Raw genomic sequence first — 19,224 nt, forward strand, 5'->3', positions numbered from 1 at the left:
ATTATATCAATGTTGATTCAACCATCATCTGTATGTCAACTTACATGCCTATTTGTGTTGATATTACATTGAATCAGTTAGGAATCCACGTTGATTCAACCATCATCTGAACGTGGATCTGCATGAATATTTGTGTTGATTCTACATTGAATCAGTTAGGAATCAACGTTCATTCAACCATCATCTGAACGTGGATCTGCATGCAGATTTGTGTTGATTCTACATTGAATCAATGTTGATTGAACACTCATTTGACTGTGGATCTGCATGCATATTTGTGTTGATTCTACATTGAATCAGTTAGGAATCAATGTTGATTCAACCTTCATCTGAACGTGGATCTGCATGCATATTTGTGTTGATTCTACATTGAATCAGTTAGGAATCAATGTTGATTCAACCTTCATCTGAACGTGGATCTGCATGCATATTTGTGTTGATTCTACATTGAATCAATGTTGATTCAACCATCATCTGAACGTGGATCTGCATGCATATCTGTGTTGATTCTACATTGAATCAGTTAGGAATCAATGGTGATTCAACCATCATCTGAACATGGATCTGCATGCATATCTGTGTTGATTCTACATTGAATCAGTTAGGAATCAATGGTGATTCAACCATCATCTGAACATGGATCTGCATGCATATCTGTGTTGATTCTACATTGAATCAGTTAGGAATCAACGTTCAACCACCATCTGAACGTGGATCTGCATGCAGATTTGTGTTGATTCTACATTGAATAAGTTAGGAATCAATGGTGATTCAACCTTCATCTGAACGTGGATCTGCATGCATATTTTGTGTTGATTCTACATTGAATCAGTTAGGAATCAACGTTCATTCAACCATCATCTGAACGTGGATCTGCATGAAGATTTGTGTTGATTCTACATTGAATAAGTTAGGAATCAATGTTGATTCAACCTTCATCTGAACGTGGATCTGCATGCATATTTGTGTTGATTCTACATTGAATCAATGTTGATTCAACATTCATTTGACTGTGGATCTACATGCAGATTTGGGTTGTTTTTATATTGAATGAAAGCTAAGGATTTATGTACATTTTAGGTCTGATAGGTCTACATCATAACATGCCACTAAAAGTTTCTTCACTGGTGTTAAACACTATATTATTGGCAGATGATGGGTAAACTGTGTACAAAAGTTTAAAAATGACAACATGGGTTTGATTTAACATTTTATTTAAGAAAAGAGGGACAGATCTTTAAACATATTTGATTCCTTTTTGACTGTCAAAACAACAGTCTGTTGTCCACAGAAGAACAGAGTCCATGAGGTTAAGCTTTGTACTGTATGAAGTAGGGAAACAGTACAAGTTGTGGTAACCCCAGTTTGACTCTGGTTGGCGTCACTGTGATTCCTTGGGATGTCTTCCTCTCATTCTGGCGCATAATGAAGCCGCTTCTTGACAGTTTTGCTGCAGTCCTCAAGAGTCAGCTTTCGGTCAAACTGCAGAGCAACAGCTGAAAAAAATAAAAGTGAGGAAGGTGCCGGTTAGAAATATGATAAACATTTGAAAAGTTCTGAAACACAATGAAAGATTAAACAGTGTACTGGTTACAGGTCTGAGAACAAATACAAACCATATAGTTCCCCATGTACACTCACTGTTAAATTAATATCTTAATCTTTCATTAATATTTATCTTAATGTTTACATATACAACTGCATTTACCCATCAAGCTGCAGTATAGTGTAGGATTTATGATATTGATATTAAATCAATATTTAAAATAAAGGGCTGTTTATCAGAAAACCTAAGGATAAAACTCAGGGAGGATCAGGCTTTATTTAACACACCAGAGACAAATAAATAGAACAAAAGGTGATTTATAGTGTAGTTGGAAAAACTATAATTTATACAGAATAAACTTCCATCAAATAGCTGGTTCAATCTTCCATCAACTACAAATATTTCCAAATAAGTTGATTAAATTCCTTAAAAAGTGTCTATATGCTAATAAAGATCCCACACAAGTAACAATAGTCCAGTTCAATTTAACCAGTTACCAATCCAAGGATCAACAGACTGAATCAGTCATTAGCAGGTTTAGTTCAGTGTTTCACCTGCCTTACATGTTAAGTGTTTCCCTTCTGCCTCACCTGGATTGAATCTGTGGATGATTAACAACCTTCTGCACTTCTTGATGGCTGCAGAAGGTCATGTAATCATCCAACTCAGCTGTTCTGATACAGAGGCTCATTTAAGCACGACCCTAAGCATATCATAATAAAAAGTTAAAAACAAGTGATTACTATCACAACAATTTAAAGCCCACCTGGACCAGCCAGCCTTACACTTCCTTGTCCACCACATGTTCTCCCAGACCAAACAATAGGCCCCGCCCTATTTTAAAAACTCAAATCCCACAAAATCTCGCAGGATTTCATACTTAGGCCTGGAGTGGTGGGTAAGATGAAAATAATACAAAAGGAGACATGACCTCAATTATTAAAAATATCCGTTTTGCCCCAAAATAACCAGGATTACTATGGGCACAAAACAATGCCCTTATTTTTCAATAAACACATTTAAGATCAAAGTAATATTGAAAAACTTACCATAAAAGTGCTCAGCGGAGAATTCAATTCAGAAGCCGGTAGCAAACAAGCCAGCAGCAAAGTGGCTTTTTGGTTGGGACAAACCACAAGTGTAAAATTGGGGAGGTGGACTGTACAACTCCTAGTACAGACTTGTAGATGTTTTTGTGTCAACACATTATGCACAGTCAGTAATAATATTTACAGACAAGTAAGAAAATGTACAGAAAGGAATCACAACCTCAACATGTTCTCAACATGTAGTGCTTAATTTGAAACATGATTAACCCCCACCTAGTAATAAAGTGTTCTGACCCAGAGCTCAAGGAGGGGGAGGGAAGAAGGGATGAGAGAGGGTAAAAAGGAGAAGGTTGGGAGGAGCGGCTGGGTGGGGGAGGCTTGGGAGGGAGTAGGGGGAGATGAGGAGGTGATGAGGGATCCAACAAACTGCTCAGATTGCACACAATGGTAAATCAACATTGAATTATAGTCAGAATGGTTGATTTTTGGTTGAGGTCAACAACTGACGGTTGATCAACCATCAAACAACCATCCACCTCCAGCCAAGTAACCAATGTTGAAACTGTGTCATTGAGTCAATGTTGTTTTGTGGTTGAAATCTAATGAATGAAATGCTAATGTCTGATCAACGACTGATCAATGTTGAATTAATGTTGAATCAATGTCAGCTCTTTTGCCACACCCCTTCCCCTCCTCTCCTCCTCATCAGAGCTCTGGGTCAGAGCATTTTATTAGTGAGTGGGGGTATTACATTCTAAATTAACCTCTGTAAAGGATAGTGGGTGAAGATTCATTTCTGTACATTTTCTTTCTTTTTCATAACAAAGTCCTACTGACCATTTGAGTGTGATATATTGACACAAAAACATCTACAACTTACTACAAGGAGTAAGGAGTGGAGCGGTCCACCCCCACCATTTACATGAGTGGGATGTCCCAAACACACAGCCACTTCGCTGTTGGCTTGTTGGCAAAAGATGTTAATTCAATGTTGAATTGCCATCATGTGCAATCTGGGCAGGTTCAGAGCTATGGGGGGGTGGGGCTGGGGGTGCGGTTTCAGGTCGCTTAAATGTCTGATTATAGACTGAGAAAGTCTACCGCCTGTTGAGAAAGGTTTATTTAATGTTAAAGTTACTTTCCCTCAATGGAATATATACTAGTCAGTCCCAGTGACCGTTTCACTCACGGTTTAGCCGATGTGTTTCCTGGGTAAAGATCAAACAAAAAACGCAGACCAACCTCCCCGCCCCTCGCTCAACAGTTTCTGGTAGCGCAGGCGATAAACGTCAGGGGCCTGGTGATTCGTTAGGGGTCCGGTAATTAGCCCCGCCCCCTTGCCCAACGCTGACTTGTTCCGCTAGTGAATCTGGGTACAGAACGGAATCACAACTGTGTTGTTAACACATAGTGCTTAAGTTAAAACGTGATTAACCCTCACCTAAAAGGGGTTGTGCTGTGGTGGCGCAGGGGTTAAGCACAAACCACAATCAAGGCCTCAGTCCTCAACACAGCTGTCGCAGGTTCAATTCCTGACCTTGGCAACCTTTGCTGCATTACCCACCTTCCTGTCAATTAACTATCAAATAAAGGCCACTAGCCAAAACAATCTTTTAAAATGTGAAAAATGAAAAACCCTCACTTAAAATTAAAGTTGTTTCACCTGATTGAGGGGTAGATGGGCCCAGGTGGGGGGAAAGAGGTGTGTTTTTGGCGGGTGGAGGGAAGGGGGTTGGGCGTTTGAATGGCAGGCGGTGGTGAGGGGTGCAAAAAACACCTTACATTGATTGAACACTTTGATTACTAGTTTTTCCACAAACCTTATCCTCAAGGCAAACTGACCTGCATGCTTTCAGTTCAGCAAAACCTTGTTAATCAAATGTTAATTAAAATCATGTGTGCTGAATTAGGGAAATGCCTAAAATTTGCAGGGCAGTGTGCCTGGTGCCGGTGCTGAAAAACACTGGATTCGATGTGGCATTTCAATCAATGAATGTTAATTGGCTAGAATTGAATGGTTGTTTGATGGTTGATCCAGCTTCTGTCGTTGACCTGAACCATACATGCAGCCTTTGTGATCATAATTCAACATTGAATTAACATTGTGTGCTATCTGGGTAGTTCTTCCCCAAACCTTGACATCAATCAAACTGACCTGCGTTTTTTCAGTTCAGCAAAACCCCGTTAATCAGACGTCAATTAATATCATGTGTGTTGAATTAGGGAAATGCCTAAAACTTGTAGGGGCTGGAGGACCAGTGGTGAAACACACTGGATTCGACGTTGACATTTCATTTATTTGATGTCAACCACAAAACAACATTGATTCAATGACACAGTTTCAACATTAGTTAATTGGCTAGAATTGAATGGTTGTTTTATAGTTGATCCACCGTCAGTTGTCGACCTCAACCAAACATGCAACCTTTGTGATGATAATTCAACATTGAATTAACATATTTTCCAACAAGCCAACAGCGAAGTGGCTGTGTGTTTGGGACATCCCACTCATGTAAACGGTGGGGGTGGACCGCTCCGCTCCTTGTAGTAAGTTATAGATGTTTTTGTGTCAATATATCACACACACACAGTCAGTGAGAATTGTTATGAACAAGTAAAAAAATGTACAGAAAGGAATCACCACCGACTATCCTCTGCAGTGGTTAATTTAAATGTGATAACCCCCGCTCAGTAATAAAATACTCTGACCCAAAGCGCTGATGAGGAGGAGAGGAGGGGAAGGGGTGCGGCAATACATCTGACATTGATTCAATATTGATCAGATGTTGATCAGACATCAGCATTTCAGTCATTAGATTTCAACGACAAAACAACATTGATTCAATGACACAGTTTCAACACTGGTTACTTGGCTAGAGGTGGATGGTTGTTTGATGGTTGATCCACCGTCATTTGTCATCTTCAACCAAAAATCAACCATTAATCAGACTTCGGCATTTCAGTGATCAGATTCCAACCACAAAACAACATTGAGTCAATGTCACAGTTTCAACGGTTTGATTGGATGGTTGTTTGATGGTTGATCCACCGTCATTTGTCGACTTCAACCAAAAATCAACGATTCTAACTATTTTTCAACGTTGATTTAACATCATGTGCTATCTGGGTAATTTGTGTAACACCATTAAATAATGTAAGTCCATATGCTTCTCCAGGTCTAGTCGTTGTTTGGAAAACACTCCAACAGACTGACAGCTGATTAAGCAAATTGATGCGGCCTCAGGCAACTTTAGCATAGCGACGTTAGTGTGACTGTTTGACAGAGAAAAGAAGACAACAGTGTCTTGAGAAAGTGTTTACATTAGATACCCAATAATATAGTATTCCCGGTGAGTTGTTTTTTTCCTTTTTGTTGGAAAATGCATCTTAAAATGTAAAAAAAAATAGCTAGCTAGCCAGCTACTTAGCAAGACAGACTGACAGACAGATAGATAGACAGGCTAAATTTAGTAATATTGGGTTTAAAAGACAAAGTTTAATTTGATATCTGTATAAACTTGTTTTAATCAAAACTGACTCACACAACACCAGTTAGTTTCTAACTTAGGACCCTTTAAATATTAACTCAAAACTTTACTAGCTGAGCTATCCACCTCAATGCCTGTTCCTGCGCAAATAATGTGACAATCAAGGACAATCTATGAGTATTATAATTTTTTAAAATTATATTATTACACAAAAATAAACTGTACACACATGGACGAAGCTGTTTGCACCCCTCTGTTAGTGACTCAAAAACCCACAATGGTCACTTTGAAACTGACAAAAGTAATAATTATTAAAAATGTGCTGAAAATTAACCAATATAAATCATACACTGTGTTTCTGTGAAGTGCTCAGAAGCTGGAACATTTAAATAAAGTGGAAAACATCTGAGAATGTCGCTGTATTCCCACTTTAACGTTACACATTTTTGCCTTCGTACACTCAGTGCAAATTTTGTTCCAAAGCTGTAACAGACGAAGAGAGAGGAGTGCATCACACACTCCAGATCCATATGTATTCCACTTTATTTAATCAATGTTTCAGCCTTCCTGTCCTCCGCAAGTACACTAATCTTGAAAAACGCCAGAGGGCTGGAACATTCAAATAAAGTGGAATGCATATGAGGATGTTCCTGTATTTCCCTAGCACATAAAACCAATGACAGATGCCAAGCATGCCCTTTCTGGAAGGTTTTTTTTTTTTTTTTTTTTCTGTTTACAGCTATTTGTGTTTACAGGTATTTCACCCAGCTACTCCGGGGACACATCACAGAGACGCACCGGATCTTGTCGAGTCCGCTGGCGGACTGCCCTTGTATTGATCGTCAATAAACATGATACATATTTGAGCGACGCTGGCAGAGCTGCCGCTTGTCACCATGGCAACAGGCTTTAAAACGCAAGCCGAGGCTGATGATGTGACGGCCGATGGTTGAACATCAGACACGCGGGAAGGTGGAGGTGCCAGATGGCGGTGACAGTGTTTACTGTCATTTTTCACATTCGCCCTGCGTGTTTATATACACGACGGCCGAGGCGAATCACAACGAGGCATTTACTGACCCTGGAGTTCCACCACTCAAGAAGTCAGGAAAAAAAAAAATTGGTGTATATTGATATATAAGCTGTCAGTGTTCATAAAATGGACTGTTAGAATCGTTCAAAAAAGTAGGTAAAGAGCCTGGTTTTGTACGTACACTTTTTTTTTTTACTTTTGAAAAAAAAAAATCTGATACAAGGAGGGAGGCGAGTCAGTTTAGAGCAAATTGCAAGTGACATTACTGTCAGCTTGCCATCCCAATCTCCTTCATTGGACTTGTCTGTGTTTGTGTCTCCGTTCGCCGTGCCAGGTGCAGGGAGGCTTCAGAGCCATGTTGCAGTCTGTGGAGACCAGCCTGTCAGTCCCGCTCACCATGTGGGGACAGTTTGTCCCTCGGGTTGCTTCCCCCGAACTCAGCAGGCTGACAATGGGCGAGGAGAGACGCGCTGGCTGCCGTTGAGTAGGGAAGGTCGGAGGAGGTCAGCAAAGAAAACAGTCCTAATGGAGTATTTATTTGGGCCAGAGAGCCGCACACAAAGACAGCTCATCTAAAGGGCTTGAAGCAAGAGCATATAAATTGAAATGATGTTGGACCAAATAGTCCCATTACTGCTGAATCCCTCCAGCTCCAACCTTTCATAGGAGTAATCCTGCATTATTTTGTTCCTACTTCTGTTTCAAGCATGTTCAGTGTTTTTTGAACCAACCTTTACCAAGGATTACAGGAGCCCACATGTTTTCTCTCAGATTAACGTTGATCAGCATTTGGTTAGGGCTGCTTCTGTCCTGCTGAGCTCTCTGGACTGACAGCAACAGTAACTCTACCTAAACCGTCGACTCGTGGTTTAAACACGATCCCAACCTGACTGATTAAGGAGCTTCCCTCCCAAATACCACTTCCATCTTGGATCGCATCAATCCGTCCTGTTGGCTGCGTACGTCGGCTTGTTGCTAATGTCATAACGCGCAAAAATAATCAGTCACCTTTAGATGCCACAGCACAGAGACATTGTGAGAAATACCTACAATTTACTTTTGGCCTATAAGGGACCCAGCTCTATTTTTTCTCTCAACTCAGGCTGGGATTGGATCAAGTCTGAATTCTTTCAAAGAGTTTTGAGGAATAAAGAACAGCACATTGCAGGTTTAAATATGCTTTTGTAAGACGCTATTATCTGTAAAATAGATTAGAAAAAGTTCTTTGAGGGTTTCATTCATTTTACACACAATAATAAGACGTAACATTATTTGTTCATCAACAATTCAGGATTAATCTGAACTACAGTATCTAGTCTGTTGGATCTGACACATCGCCTGGCCCTCGCTCCCCACACGTCCTGCCCCGGTTCACCACTGTTAAAATAGCAAAAATGCTATATCAAGAAATCTAACAAAAATGGGCTGAATCAATAAGCATAGTGGTGGCATTTCTGCTTTTGTCTGGGAATCTAGGTTTAGAAGTGAGTTTATGGAAACTTCCAACCATCATCCCAAAAGTTGTGAGGTCAGACACTGATGTTGGACAGGAAGGCCTGGGCCACAGGGTCCGCTGTAAATTATATCAAAGGTGTTTAGTTAATTTGAGATCAGAACGGCCAAGTTCTATTATTATTATTATTATTATTATTATTATTATTATTATCAACATTATTATTATCATTATTATTATATTGCTGTGCTGTGGTGCAGTCACATTGCAACAGTAAGTGCCTGTCTCCATATTGTTCCAAAAAAATTGGTAGCATAAAATGTCTTAACATAAAATGTCTAATTGCTTAAACATTGAAAACAGTATTTATTTTGAATACATTTACTGTGAGGATAAATAATCATTTACCTTAATGCAAGAAAATACTTCTTTTCTTTAATACCCTCACAATTTGTAGTTCATTTAAATGTAATAAATGAATTAAAAAGTACAAATATTGTAAGTGAATTATAAGCAATGGACTGAAATAAAGTGTCCTTTAGTTGAATTAAGTGGTTTGTCAATAGAACTAAGAGGAGATTTAAAAAACAACATGTCTGGATTTGAATAATCATCCAAATCCAGACATGTCAATCACGACGACTCTCTTTAAACAATACAGCTTCAGCATACATGCAATCACACTGAGTTTCAATTAAAACCCCTAAGTCCAGAGAACCATTTAGCATTTTCTTGGATCTGGCTCATGCTGTTGAACATATTTTCAAGCAAATAATGACTGCTTTATCACAGCCACAGTGCCTCAGAGCAAAAAATAAAAAAACAGCTATTTGGAAGCAGTTCAGTCATTTCTTTCATCTTCTCTCCACAATTTTTTATTTCTTTCTCCTTTTCTGTGTTTGTTCCCTTTAGCTTTTGTGCCGGGTAAAGGCCACTCCAGCTGCAGGAGTGACATTTCTGGGGCACTGTAAAGAAAACGTCCTTCAAGAAACACCAAATGAAAATGCACAAGCAGTGCAACACAACTGACCTTTTACAGTGGTACAAAAACACAGATATTGCAGTGTACCTCTGGATATTGCAAAGTGGCACTGTGTGGAGCTTCTTCTTGATTTGTTGTGTGTACAAAAGAAACCAACAAAGTGACAACCGAGTATTGGCTTGAACAACGTGAATGTCAACAAACATGAACAATAACACGACTCTGTCATATTCACATGTATCCGGCTAGATTTAATGCTTCTGATTAGGGTGTTTATCGTTTTTTTTTTTTTGTCATTTCTGACAACCCTCTATCTTTTGAGAGCCAAGCTATCTTTGTCACCCATTCTCTCACACTCTCTCCCCAGGGATGTTTGGCTGTGAAGATAGTGGGGAAAGGCTCTCGGGTGGAAATCAATTTTAACCATCATCCTTTCATTCAGAGGCCAGGATATATTTTTGGAGCACTTACCAAAGTCTGACATGTTTGATTCTTTTTCTTCACCTCTGCTTCGAGTGCTTCACACTCCTTCCTTCTGGTGCTGATCTCAGTCTCCTGAGAGGAAGAAGAAGAAACAAAACGAAGAGGATAAACGTCAGGAAATGAAGATTTTATCCACATCAGGACAAAAATAGGAACAGGACCTCTCGGTAATTAGGTTTTTGTAAAAGTGTATGTTCATATTACCACTGAAATATATGTTAATGTGCTTAATTCAGATGGACAGAAAGGATACTGTAAATATTTAAAATGAATGAATAAAACAAAGAAAACATAGGATGTGGACCTTGATCAGTAATAGGATCTCAAAGAGAAATGTTTGTAATGCAAGCCTTCTTATATTTGACCCCATATGCTCACTGATGCAAAAAGATTTGGCCTCATCTAAAACAAATGTTAACATTTGTAAATTTGAAAACACACTCTGGTGGAGAAGTTTCAACAAATCCAAAGGAAACTTGAGTGTGTGAACAAAACAAAAAGAACAAAAAAACGACAGAGTCGGTGTTAAAGCATACTGGAAATATTAGGTTTCAGAAAGAATACCCAATCAAATTGACTCCACTGTTACAAATTTATAGTGAAGTCTTAATTAAAAGGAAACATTTCTTTACAACAACCATCAAGGATCTACTTTAAAAGTCCCAACATGTTAATATGAGCGAGTGTAAAATGTTAACATTATCTTAACATAAAACTGATCATTTTGCTTTCTCTTGGCATAAAAACAGGACAAAACGACACTCTCCACAGAGGGCGAAGACGGTGAACTCACCAGTTGTGAGATAGTAATTTTGTAAATGTTTTAAGAGGATTGAAATAATTCAGGTAGGAATATGAGTCAGTCTTAGGTGGCCTTTAAAAAAAAGAACAGCTCCAAATCACACTGCAAACAAAATTTGCCATCATCGTATAAAAAGCAAAAAAAAAGAGGAAATAAACAAGAATGGAGAAAAACAGCAGTTTCTGCATTTTTCTTTACAAAACACTAATATTTATGGTAAAATTGACTAATGCTAGAAGAATTAGCTTCCCTGTGTGTAAGTGAATTTCAGAGGACGGCTCGCCCAACCTATAAATGCTGTTTGGAAAAATCCTGAAGCAGGCAAAGCTGGTCCTGACTGAATGTCTTGTTAGTTTTATCTACAGCAGGTTTCTATGCATTGTTGCATGTCATTAAATGGTATTGAAGATCCCGTTTTTATGTTACAGTGTGACTCTCTAACACAGTTACATCACCAGAAGTTTACGTGAATAGTTTTTATTTTTAACCAAACGTATTCGGCATTGAGTCTGAGGTTGAGTGTTCCAAGATTAAACTCTAATATTAAACAGGATTTTATCTGTGTCAGTGTGTGTGTGAGCGGTGCACACACACACGCGCGCACGAGCTCCAGCAGCAGAACGCCACATGCCCCTGAGCAGGACTAAAATAGGCACCACTGGAGCCACCAGAAGCCCTCAGCAAATAATACATGCTGAGCGTGGGAACGCGTGATTGTGCACAGCTTGACTGGACTCTGAATGCGGGATATTGGAATCCATTCAAATGGATGAAATTTTCATTTTTGCTCCATCTGCTGGTTATATATATTGACAGTCGGCATGTTTGAGTCTTTGACCCCCGTGTCTCATCGCGGGACGTACAGATTAACGGTGCCATGTTGGGTTAACGTTTGAACCTTCCAATCTGACAAAAAAAAAAAAAAAACAACGGTATTTTGTTTTTAAGCAATAAAGATGTAAAGACAATGTAGAGTTGTGGTTACAGTCATTTTAAGGTTAATCTTACTGATTATCATCTGTACTTTAGATTTTAAAAACCTGCTGAGCACATGTATTTATGTATTTGCCCCCATTGGTAGCAATATTTTAATGTCCCTCAGATAAATTAATCTTTACTTTAAACATCCCCTTTTTTGATTTTCATTGATTCATTTGGGGAGTAATCATGTCAGGGTGTCAGGAAATAACCAATGGTGCCACAAATGTCTTTATTACAGGACAGCATTTAGTTCTCTGTAAGGATGGAGCGGCAAGAACATTTAGATATCGATACGAGACATTAATATTAATATCGCATTAATATCGCCCAGTGACCGATATCATAGATATTATATATCTTTCCCTATCCTGACAAAATGACCACACTGCCTACTTTGCGTCTTTGCTTCAGTTAAATACCCTCACAATCCTGTGCTGCATCACCATCACTGTCACATAGACTAGAAATAAAAAAACATCACATAGATAATCCTCTCCAAAATAAATGTCAGCAAGATGAAAATACACACATTGGTTTTTATGATCGGCCAGTTTTACATACCGGACCGATACCGCCAAATATTAAAATACTGAGCTCTGAGCATAATTTTTGAATCTTTATCTTGTTCAAATACAGCAAAAACACTCATTTTCTGTCTATTGTCAGATTTTTATTCAGCATGTCTTGCCACTTCAGAGGTCATGTTGTCATTTAATCTAATATGGTTTCCAGGGCTTTGGGAAGGTAAACCAAATGAAGTGTTTCCATACTCATCCTTTGTTTTAGCCCAAACCCATGTGAGCTGTTTGGTCCTAGACCCACCTGATCAACGGGAGCAGTTTCATCACGGCTTTCGGACAAGCCACATTTATGCTCGTTATGGTAGGACAGAAAATACCTCTCTTTTTCAGGTGTTATTGTTTTTATGTTTATATCTTCTTCAGGAGAAGAAACCACCAGCACAAGCCAATGAAAGCTAACAATGCACCTTTGAGCAGATCCCTGCGCGCGAATCACTCAGAGCCTCCGCAGACAGCTCGCTTGCCCTCTTCTGTGTGGGCTCATGTCTAATACATACAATTTTCTGAACCAGTCAGTTACGGGACTGATGAATATTTCACACAGCCGTTTGTGCAGGCGGAGACTCGTGCACTCTCAGACATACAGACACATAGAAACACTCCACTTGCAGGCTCGCCGAGGCCCATTTGTTTGGAGCACATTCGCCAATGTTCAATTAAAAATCTCTCTGATAAAAGATTCAAATGGCTGCCATTGTGAGTAATGAGATCTTGTATAAGTGAAGAGGCGTTTACAGCACAGCAGATGAAGACAGATGCAAAAGACCAACCCCCTTAGGCTGTGTCTAGCATTTGTGCCTTTGTGGCACTAATGCAAATGCATCCATGAGAGGGGCATCCACAGAAATCTATACTTCTGGACTTTTGCAGTTTGGTTCTGAGATTTTAGTCTATTGCTTAAGTTTTTTTTTTATGTTTTCTGTAATATTTTTCCTCTGGATATCCACAATCTTGCCTTTTCTTGTGCAGGTTTGGTTGATGTTGTTAAAGTACGGCCACGGTTTTCTTCATTATCATTTTTGTTTTATTTCCTTGATTTGTTCCCTGGTCTGCTTTAGTTGGTCTCTTTATGCTCTTCCAAAACACAGTTTGAATTATTTAATAGCACCTTAGATAATATTGTAATGACAATCCAGAATGTTTTTCCCTGTCATTCTTGATGATGCATCTTGTGTTTTTTCCCCCCCACTTTAATCATGTTTAACTGTCCACATTGCCATGTTATGTTTTAATTGTATTTCAATACTGCAACAAAATCAAACACAAAGCATTTGGTCATGTGTTCATTTGATTAATGTATGCAAATCTGCCACTGCAGGAACAATGATTATGTAACCAAAACAGTGGCACGTTAAGTGCTCACCGACTGTATGTAGCTGACATACATGTTTCATATTTAGAAACATATTTTATCCATTTCATATTTCATCGTATTTTGTCAAAAATATAGTAAAGCCCCTTCAAATTGGACAGCCAGAGTATGGATGGTCCTTCAATAACTGAACATAATGATTTTCAATTATTACTGCAGTGGGGACATTGCTGCTAGCATGTTCATGTAATAACTTGAACATATCTAAGAGGAGCCCGAGCTAAAAATGCGGCTGACTTTGTGATCGGCACCATGGACAGTTCCTCAGAAAACCCCACGGTGGATTTACTGGAGAAAATACTGGAGCTGTTTAACCGTTTCTGCTGCTGATGGCTTCACTGAGGTTTCACTCCACAGCAACATCCTGATAGGATGAGTTTTTGATGGGTTGCTATTATTTCTGCAATGAATAATTGACACAAGAGGCTTTCCCCATCCTACTCTCAGTGATCAGCCTTTTGATCTTTCCGAGTTGGGAAAGCTGTGTGTATAATCTCTAATGAGCACGGGTAACCTCATTATGCTCTCTCGCTCTCTCTCCTGCTCGCTCGCTGCTTATTGCATTGAATATGGATGACAGGTACTCATGGATGCTGTAATAAGCCCGCCTATGGGTTAGACAGAAACAGAAAGAAATGGATTTTGACAAAAAAATAAAAATAAAGAAAGAAAAAATAGACCGTTCTTCACAAACAGGATATAACTTGTGCATTTTCAATAAAACTAGAAAGCAGGACTCTTTAGTGCTAAATAAATGCGTCACATGCATAGCCATTAATAGAGCAGCCACACAACTTTCAACATGGAACTGTCGCATATTTAATTAAAATGCGTGTATTTGAACGCACCACATTTTCTATGAGCATGCCACAGTGACCAGCTAGGACATTTACATAGATAAAGATTTTAAATGCATTTTAAATTCCATTTTCATTAAGAAAATAAATAAGATTATATTGAATGACCACTGATATGAATTTACAGCAGCAAAGCCTGCTGTAATATTTGTCATACTACTTAACAAATGCAATCAAAAGTATGAAAAAAAGAAAGCACACAGGCTGCATATTAAACTCTAGACCAGGGGTCACCACCTCCAGTCCTCCAGGGCTACCATCCTGTAACTTTTAGATGCATCTCTGCTCAAACACACCTGGATCAAATTAACTCCACGTTTCCAGCCTATTGCAGAGAGGAATGAATGCTGGTGAGGGAATTCAGACATTTTGGAGCAGAGGTGAATCTAAAAGTTGCAGGACGGTAGCCCTTGAGGACTGGAGTTGGTGACCCCTGCTCTAGAAGCTCACAAAATACTGGCTCATCAAACAGGCTTTTCAACTACACCAATTACATTGAGTACAAATGAGGAGCAAACAATACACATCGATTCAGATCGTCTACAGGATGACTTTTAACTTAAATGTAGTATTTATTCAAAAATATTTCCCATTTCAAGTCAGTGTTCTTAATATCCATGCATGAAATATGGCCGCCCCAGCCATTCATCTTGCTATGACCTAACTAAGGATTACCTAAAAAAAAAAAAAAAAAAAACTGATAGCTTTACAAATTGCTACCTCTAACTGGAGCATATGCTATGAAGATGATTTCTACCTCTCTAAATCCTCCAAGGTAAACATCCTTCCATTATATTTTATTTATGCATCTTGTCTGTGGTTAAACTTCTACAAGCTGACCAAGCCATTAAAAGAGGCTGCAGGAAGGACGAGACAAATGCAGTGTCACGCTTTTTTTTCCAGGATGTTCTCCCTTTAATAAAAAAAAAAAAAAACACCTAGACGGCAGTTCCTCTTAGCATACGTCTATGCTGTGCACGCACTCCTGGCCCAGACACACAGTAATCTAGTCCAGCGTTGTAAGCGCTTGCAAGTTCAAATCATTGGAAATGGCAGCGTGAGTTACATAATCAGTGCAGCTTAGGTTTTAGCTGTGTGCAGACACAGGATCCTGCACGGCGCTAATACAGTACATATCAGCTGTCTGCAAGTGTAAAATATTTGCCCGTCTGTGCATGTGAATCTGAGCACAACGAAATGCAGACTGAATGGTTATTAACATATTTTCAGAAAATTAGAAGACTCCCAACTCCCACACATTCGACATCCGCATGACTAAAGACACAAACGCGCACAGGACTAAAGGAGTAACAGACGTTACGGACGGAAATCCTGATGACGGATCAGAAAACGGTGACAGTGAATCAACTTGCGTTCAAAAGTACGAACTAGACTAAAATAAATACTTGCTAAATATTAGAATGGACATGTGAGTGACAAGAAAAACGCATCGATGCAGACTGCACGGTGGTAAACTCAAAAATACCATATTCACGCTCTTCCTCATCATGCTGACAACACTGTTCAGTGACTAAGAAGACTTAAGCTGGAGAAACTGCACGATTTATGTATTTTTTTTGCCTGAAAGTGAGTCGGCACAAACATTTGTTGGTTGACATTTTTTTTAGGCTGATCTCTAGACACTGGTCAGACTTAAGAGCAACAGTTTGTTGCCGGTAGTCAAAGAAAAGCAGAGCCCGGCACAAGAGACAGCTAGTTTCTGAGACATTTTCATTCAAGCGAGTCGGCGAGCACATAACATGGCGACTGAACGTTTTGCTGCCGAGTTGCTCTGTTTTGTCCATGTGAGCTTTCTTTCCACTCCTGAGTGTCAAGGAACATGCAGGACTGGAAAAGTTTGGCAGCCTTTAGGAAATCTCGGAGTTAAGGTAAGAGTCCACGTTCTCTAGGGAACATACAGAAGATGCTGTTTAAGCAAACACTAAGAGCAGCAATCACCACCAAACATTTATCTTCTTTTAAAATTTTTAGATAAACCCTGTCTTACACCAATTACTCTCTTGCACCAATGGCTTGACATTTCCTCTGCTCCTAATGTAAATAATTAATTTCTTTTCGTGGCACCAAGCCTCCAAAAAAAAAAAAAAAAAAGTTCAAATGCTGCCCACGTATCTTGCTATATTTCAAAGAGAAAACATAATTGGGGAGAATTGGAACAAAATTCTGATCACTTCATTGCTAACATGAATACTTTTCCTTCCGCTTCAAAATCAATCATTAGTTTGTCCATGAAATCCTAATAAAACTGCGTGACGTTTGTTGCTTTAATGTCGCGTGGATAACGCTGGAAAGATGAAAGGAAAAAACATGAAGTGAAATAAGCTATGGAGGGACAAATCAGGATATTGATTTCAAAAGCAGAATGTGAAACTACAGTCTACAGCTGCCTCAAAGTTCAATTATAAACTGATTGATTAAAATATAGTGATATCTGCAGAGCAAAGGAGGGTACGGTAGGGTAATGAACTGTACTAACACCAGCCAGGCAAGGTTAATTTGAAAAAGAAGGAGAAGAACGACTGTAAACCTGATAATCTCACTTCATGAGCACAAAGACGCCAGATGAGACTTGAACCTGGGTGGAAATGAAACAACAATCCACGACAGAGCTGCATGTAAAAATAGGTGTGGTGATGTGACATTCATTCAATTCCCAGCGATGGAGCCGAGTCTGACGCCGCCGCGTTACACAGAGAAAACCTCGTTACGGAGAATAAACAGGTTTTATATTCATGCATAGCCCAAGCCATTTCGCTGACTTAAGGGCCGCTGAGAACACGATGATTACTGCCGCAACTGAGCAAACGCATGAAGCCCAACGCCGTTGCCCACTCAGACACAGAGGCTTACTCATCCCCAGCTGGATTTGCTGGCAAGCCTTCCACTGACTGTAATTCAGTTCACATGGTAACCTTCCTCTCTCACGGCAGAGCAGTAAACAGCTTGTAACACAAGACAGTTCTCATAAATATGCATCTTTTTTATTCTGACTGTGGTCTGGAGAAGACGCAGAAGCAACTCATAAACCATGCAGCACGGCTCACCATAAAACATGTGTTGGGGGGGAAAGTTGTGATTTTTGTGTCATGCTGTAAACTTTAGATTTTGACGTTTTGCACCTCGGGTATGGTGGTGATTTGTAGCACTTTGTACATCCTGCACAGTTTCATAGAAACAACTGGGCTCTTTTGGTTACCAGCAGGAGTTTAATTCTCATGAAAAACATAAAATAGAATGAAATTGAAGATGTTCACTTCTTTTAAATTACATATTATATATATATATATATATATATATATGCATATATAATATTTCTCCAGGGAGGGTAAACATGTCAAGGAGGTTGGACAGACTTAGATAAAAAGGCCTTAAAAATCAACTGAAACTGAAATGGCGATGGATGTAAGATCAGTGGTCTGATGTTAAACCTTACATCCAAAAGCACCAGATTATGGAATTTGTAATTAATAACGCCAGTAAAGGGCTTGTAAATTTGGCATATGCTCAAAGTCAACAACAAGTGGAAAAAGTACAAGAGGGAATCCTGGCAAAAGGATTTTTTTAGGTGTACCGTTTCAGAGACACAGAGGAAAATGGGAATATACCAATGAAACTCAACAAGCAATTTTCTTTTGAGATGTTGTGTTTAAATTTTACTACCTTTTCAGACGTGACTCAGTGTTAGGGTGCACAACCAGAAAAGGGTGATTTTGTGTTTCTATCTAGAGGCTACTCCAACTTGTCCTTGGTTCCTATCTCTAGATGTCGCTGGGCGGTCGGTGGGCTACACCTGTCCTTTATAGGACGTCACAGAGACACGGGACAAACAACCAAGCACGCACAACACTTAAACCAGTGACCAACTCAACTAATGTTTTGCGAGGAAACCAGAGTACCCGGAGAAAAGACACGCACGCACCGGAAAGGCACGTAAACTCTGTGCTGGAAGACACCATGTTGAAATTTCAACCGAGCACCTACTTGCTATTTTTCGCATTATTTTTTGCCAACATTTGTACAATTAATGTGCAAAAAAGAAAAGAAAAAAAAAAAACAGAATTAAAAAATATAAATTTTTGAAATCTTGGAATATCTAAATCAAACAAAGTCCGCAGTGAAACGTCATGTTCTGCAACTTTAAAAAGTGATGAAAAAGCAGGACAGAGAGAAAATCTGAGAAAAAAAATCTAAACATTAACACCGAATGCTTTCAGCTGTCTGATGTTTCTGTACGGATACTGGACACGCCTGCTTATTCTTGCTTCTTGTTTGTTTGTTGTCCTATTTTTTCATCTTATCAGGTAAAGCACCATGAATTGCCTTGTTGGTGAAATGTGCTCTACAAATAAACTTGCCTGGCTGCTCATTCAACATGCTTTGCCCTGACCCATCGCTCGGCCTACAAATACGTTCAGCAGCGATTCTTGGAGTATTTCTCTCTAAGTGAAACATTTTTATCCATTTGGCCATAAAAACCAACAAAGGTGAATATACATATTTTTAAAAAAGCTCATATTGGAAACTGGAGCATTTCTCCAGCAAACATAATGCTTGGTGGGATTTTATTGACAGACTA

General features: G+C 39.2%; 1 protein-coding gene and 1 long non-coding RNA gene across 2 annotated transcripts in view; both read right to left on the minus strand.

Annotated features, from left to right (window-relative positions):
• Window positions 1-19,224, minus strand: part of rimbp2b (RIMS binding protein 2b) — a 66,866-nt gene that overhangs the window by 35,066 nt on the left and 12,576 nt on the right. Inside the window, exon 3 of the mRNA XM_088008460.1 lies at window positions 10,023-10,106. Within this exon, the coding sequence (XP_087864586.1) occupies window positions 10,023-10,106 (84 nt within the window). The remainder of the gene's footprint in view (window positions 1-10,022; window positions 10,107-19,224) is intronic.
• On the minus strand, window positions 1,198-4,124 carry LOC148157721 (uncharacterized). Its single transcript, XR_015764285.1, has 2 exons — window positions 2,137-4,124; window positions 1,198-1,496 (listed from the first exon to the last, which is right to left on the minus strand). It is a non-coding gene; the product is annotated as an uncharacterized LOC148157721 (long non-coding RNA).

Source organism: Poecilia mexicana, unplaced genomic scaffold (assembly GCF_051168715.1).
Source record: "Poecilia mexicana isolate PSO_F unplaced genomic scaffold, ASM5116871v1 scaffold_9, whole genome shotgun sequence".
In the NCBI taxonomy this organism is placed as follows: Eukaryota; Metazoa; Chordata; class Actinopteri; order Cyprinodontiformes; family Poeciliidae; genus Poecilia; species Poecilia mexicana.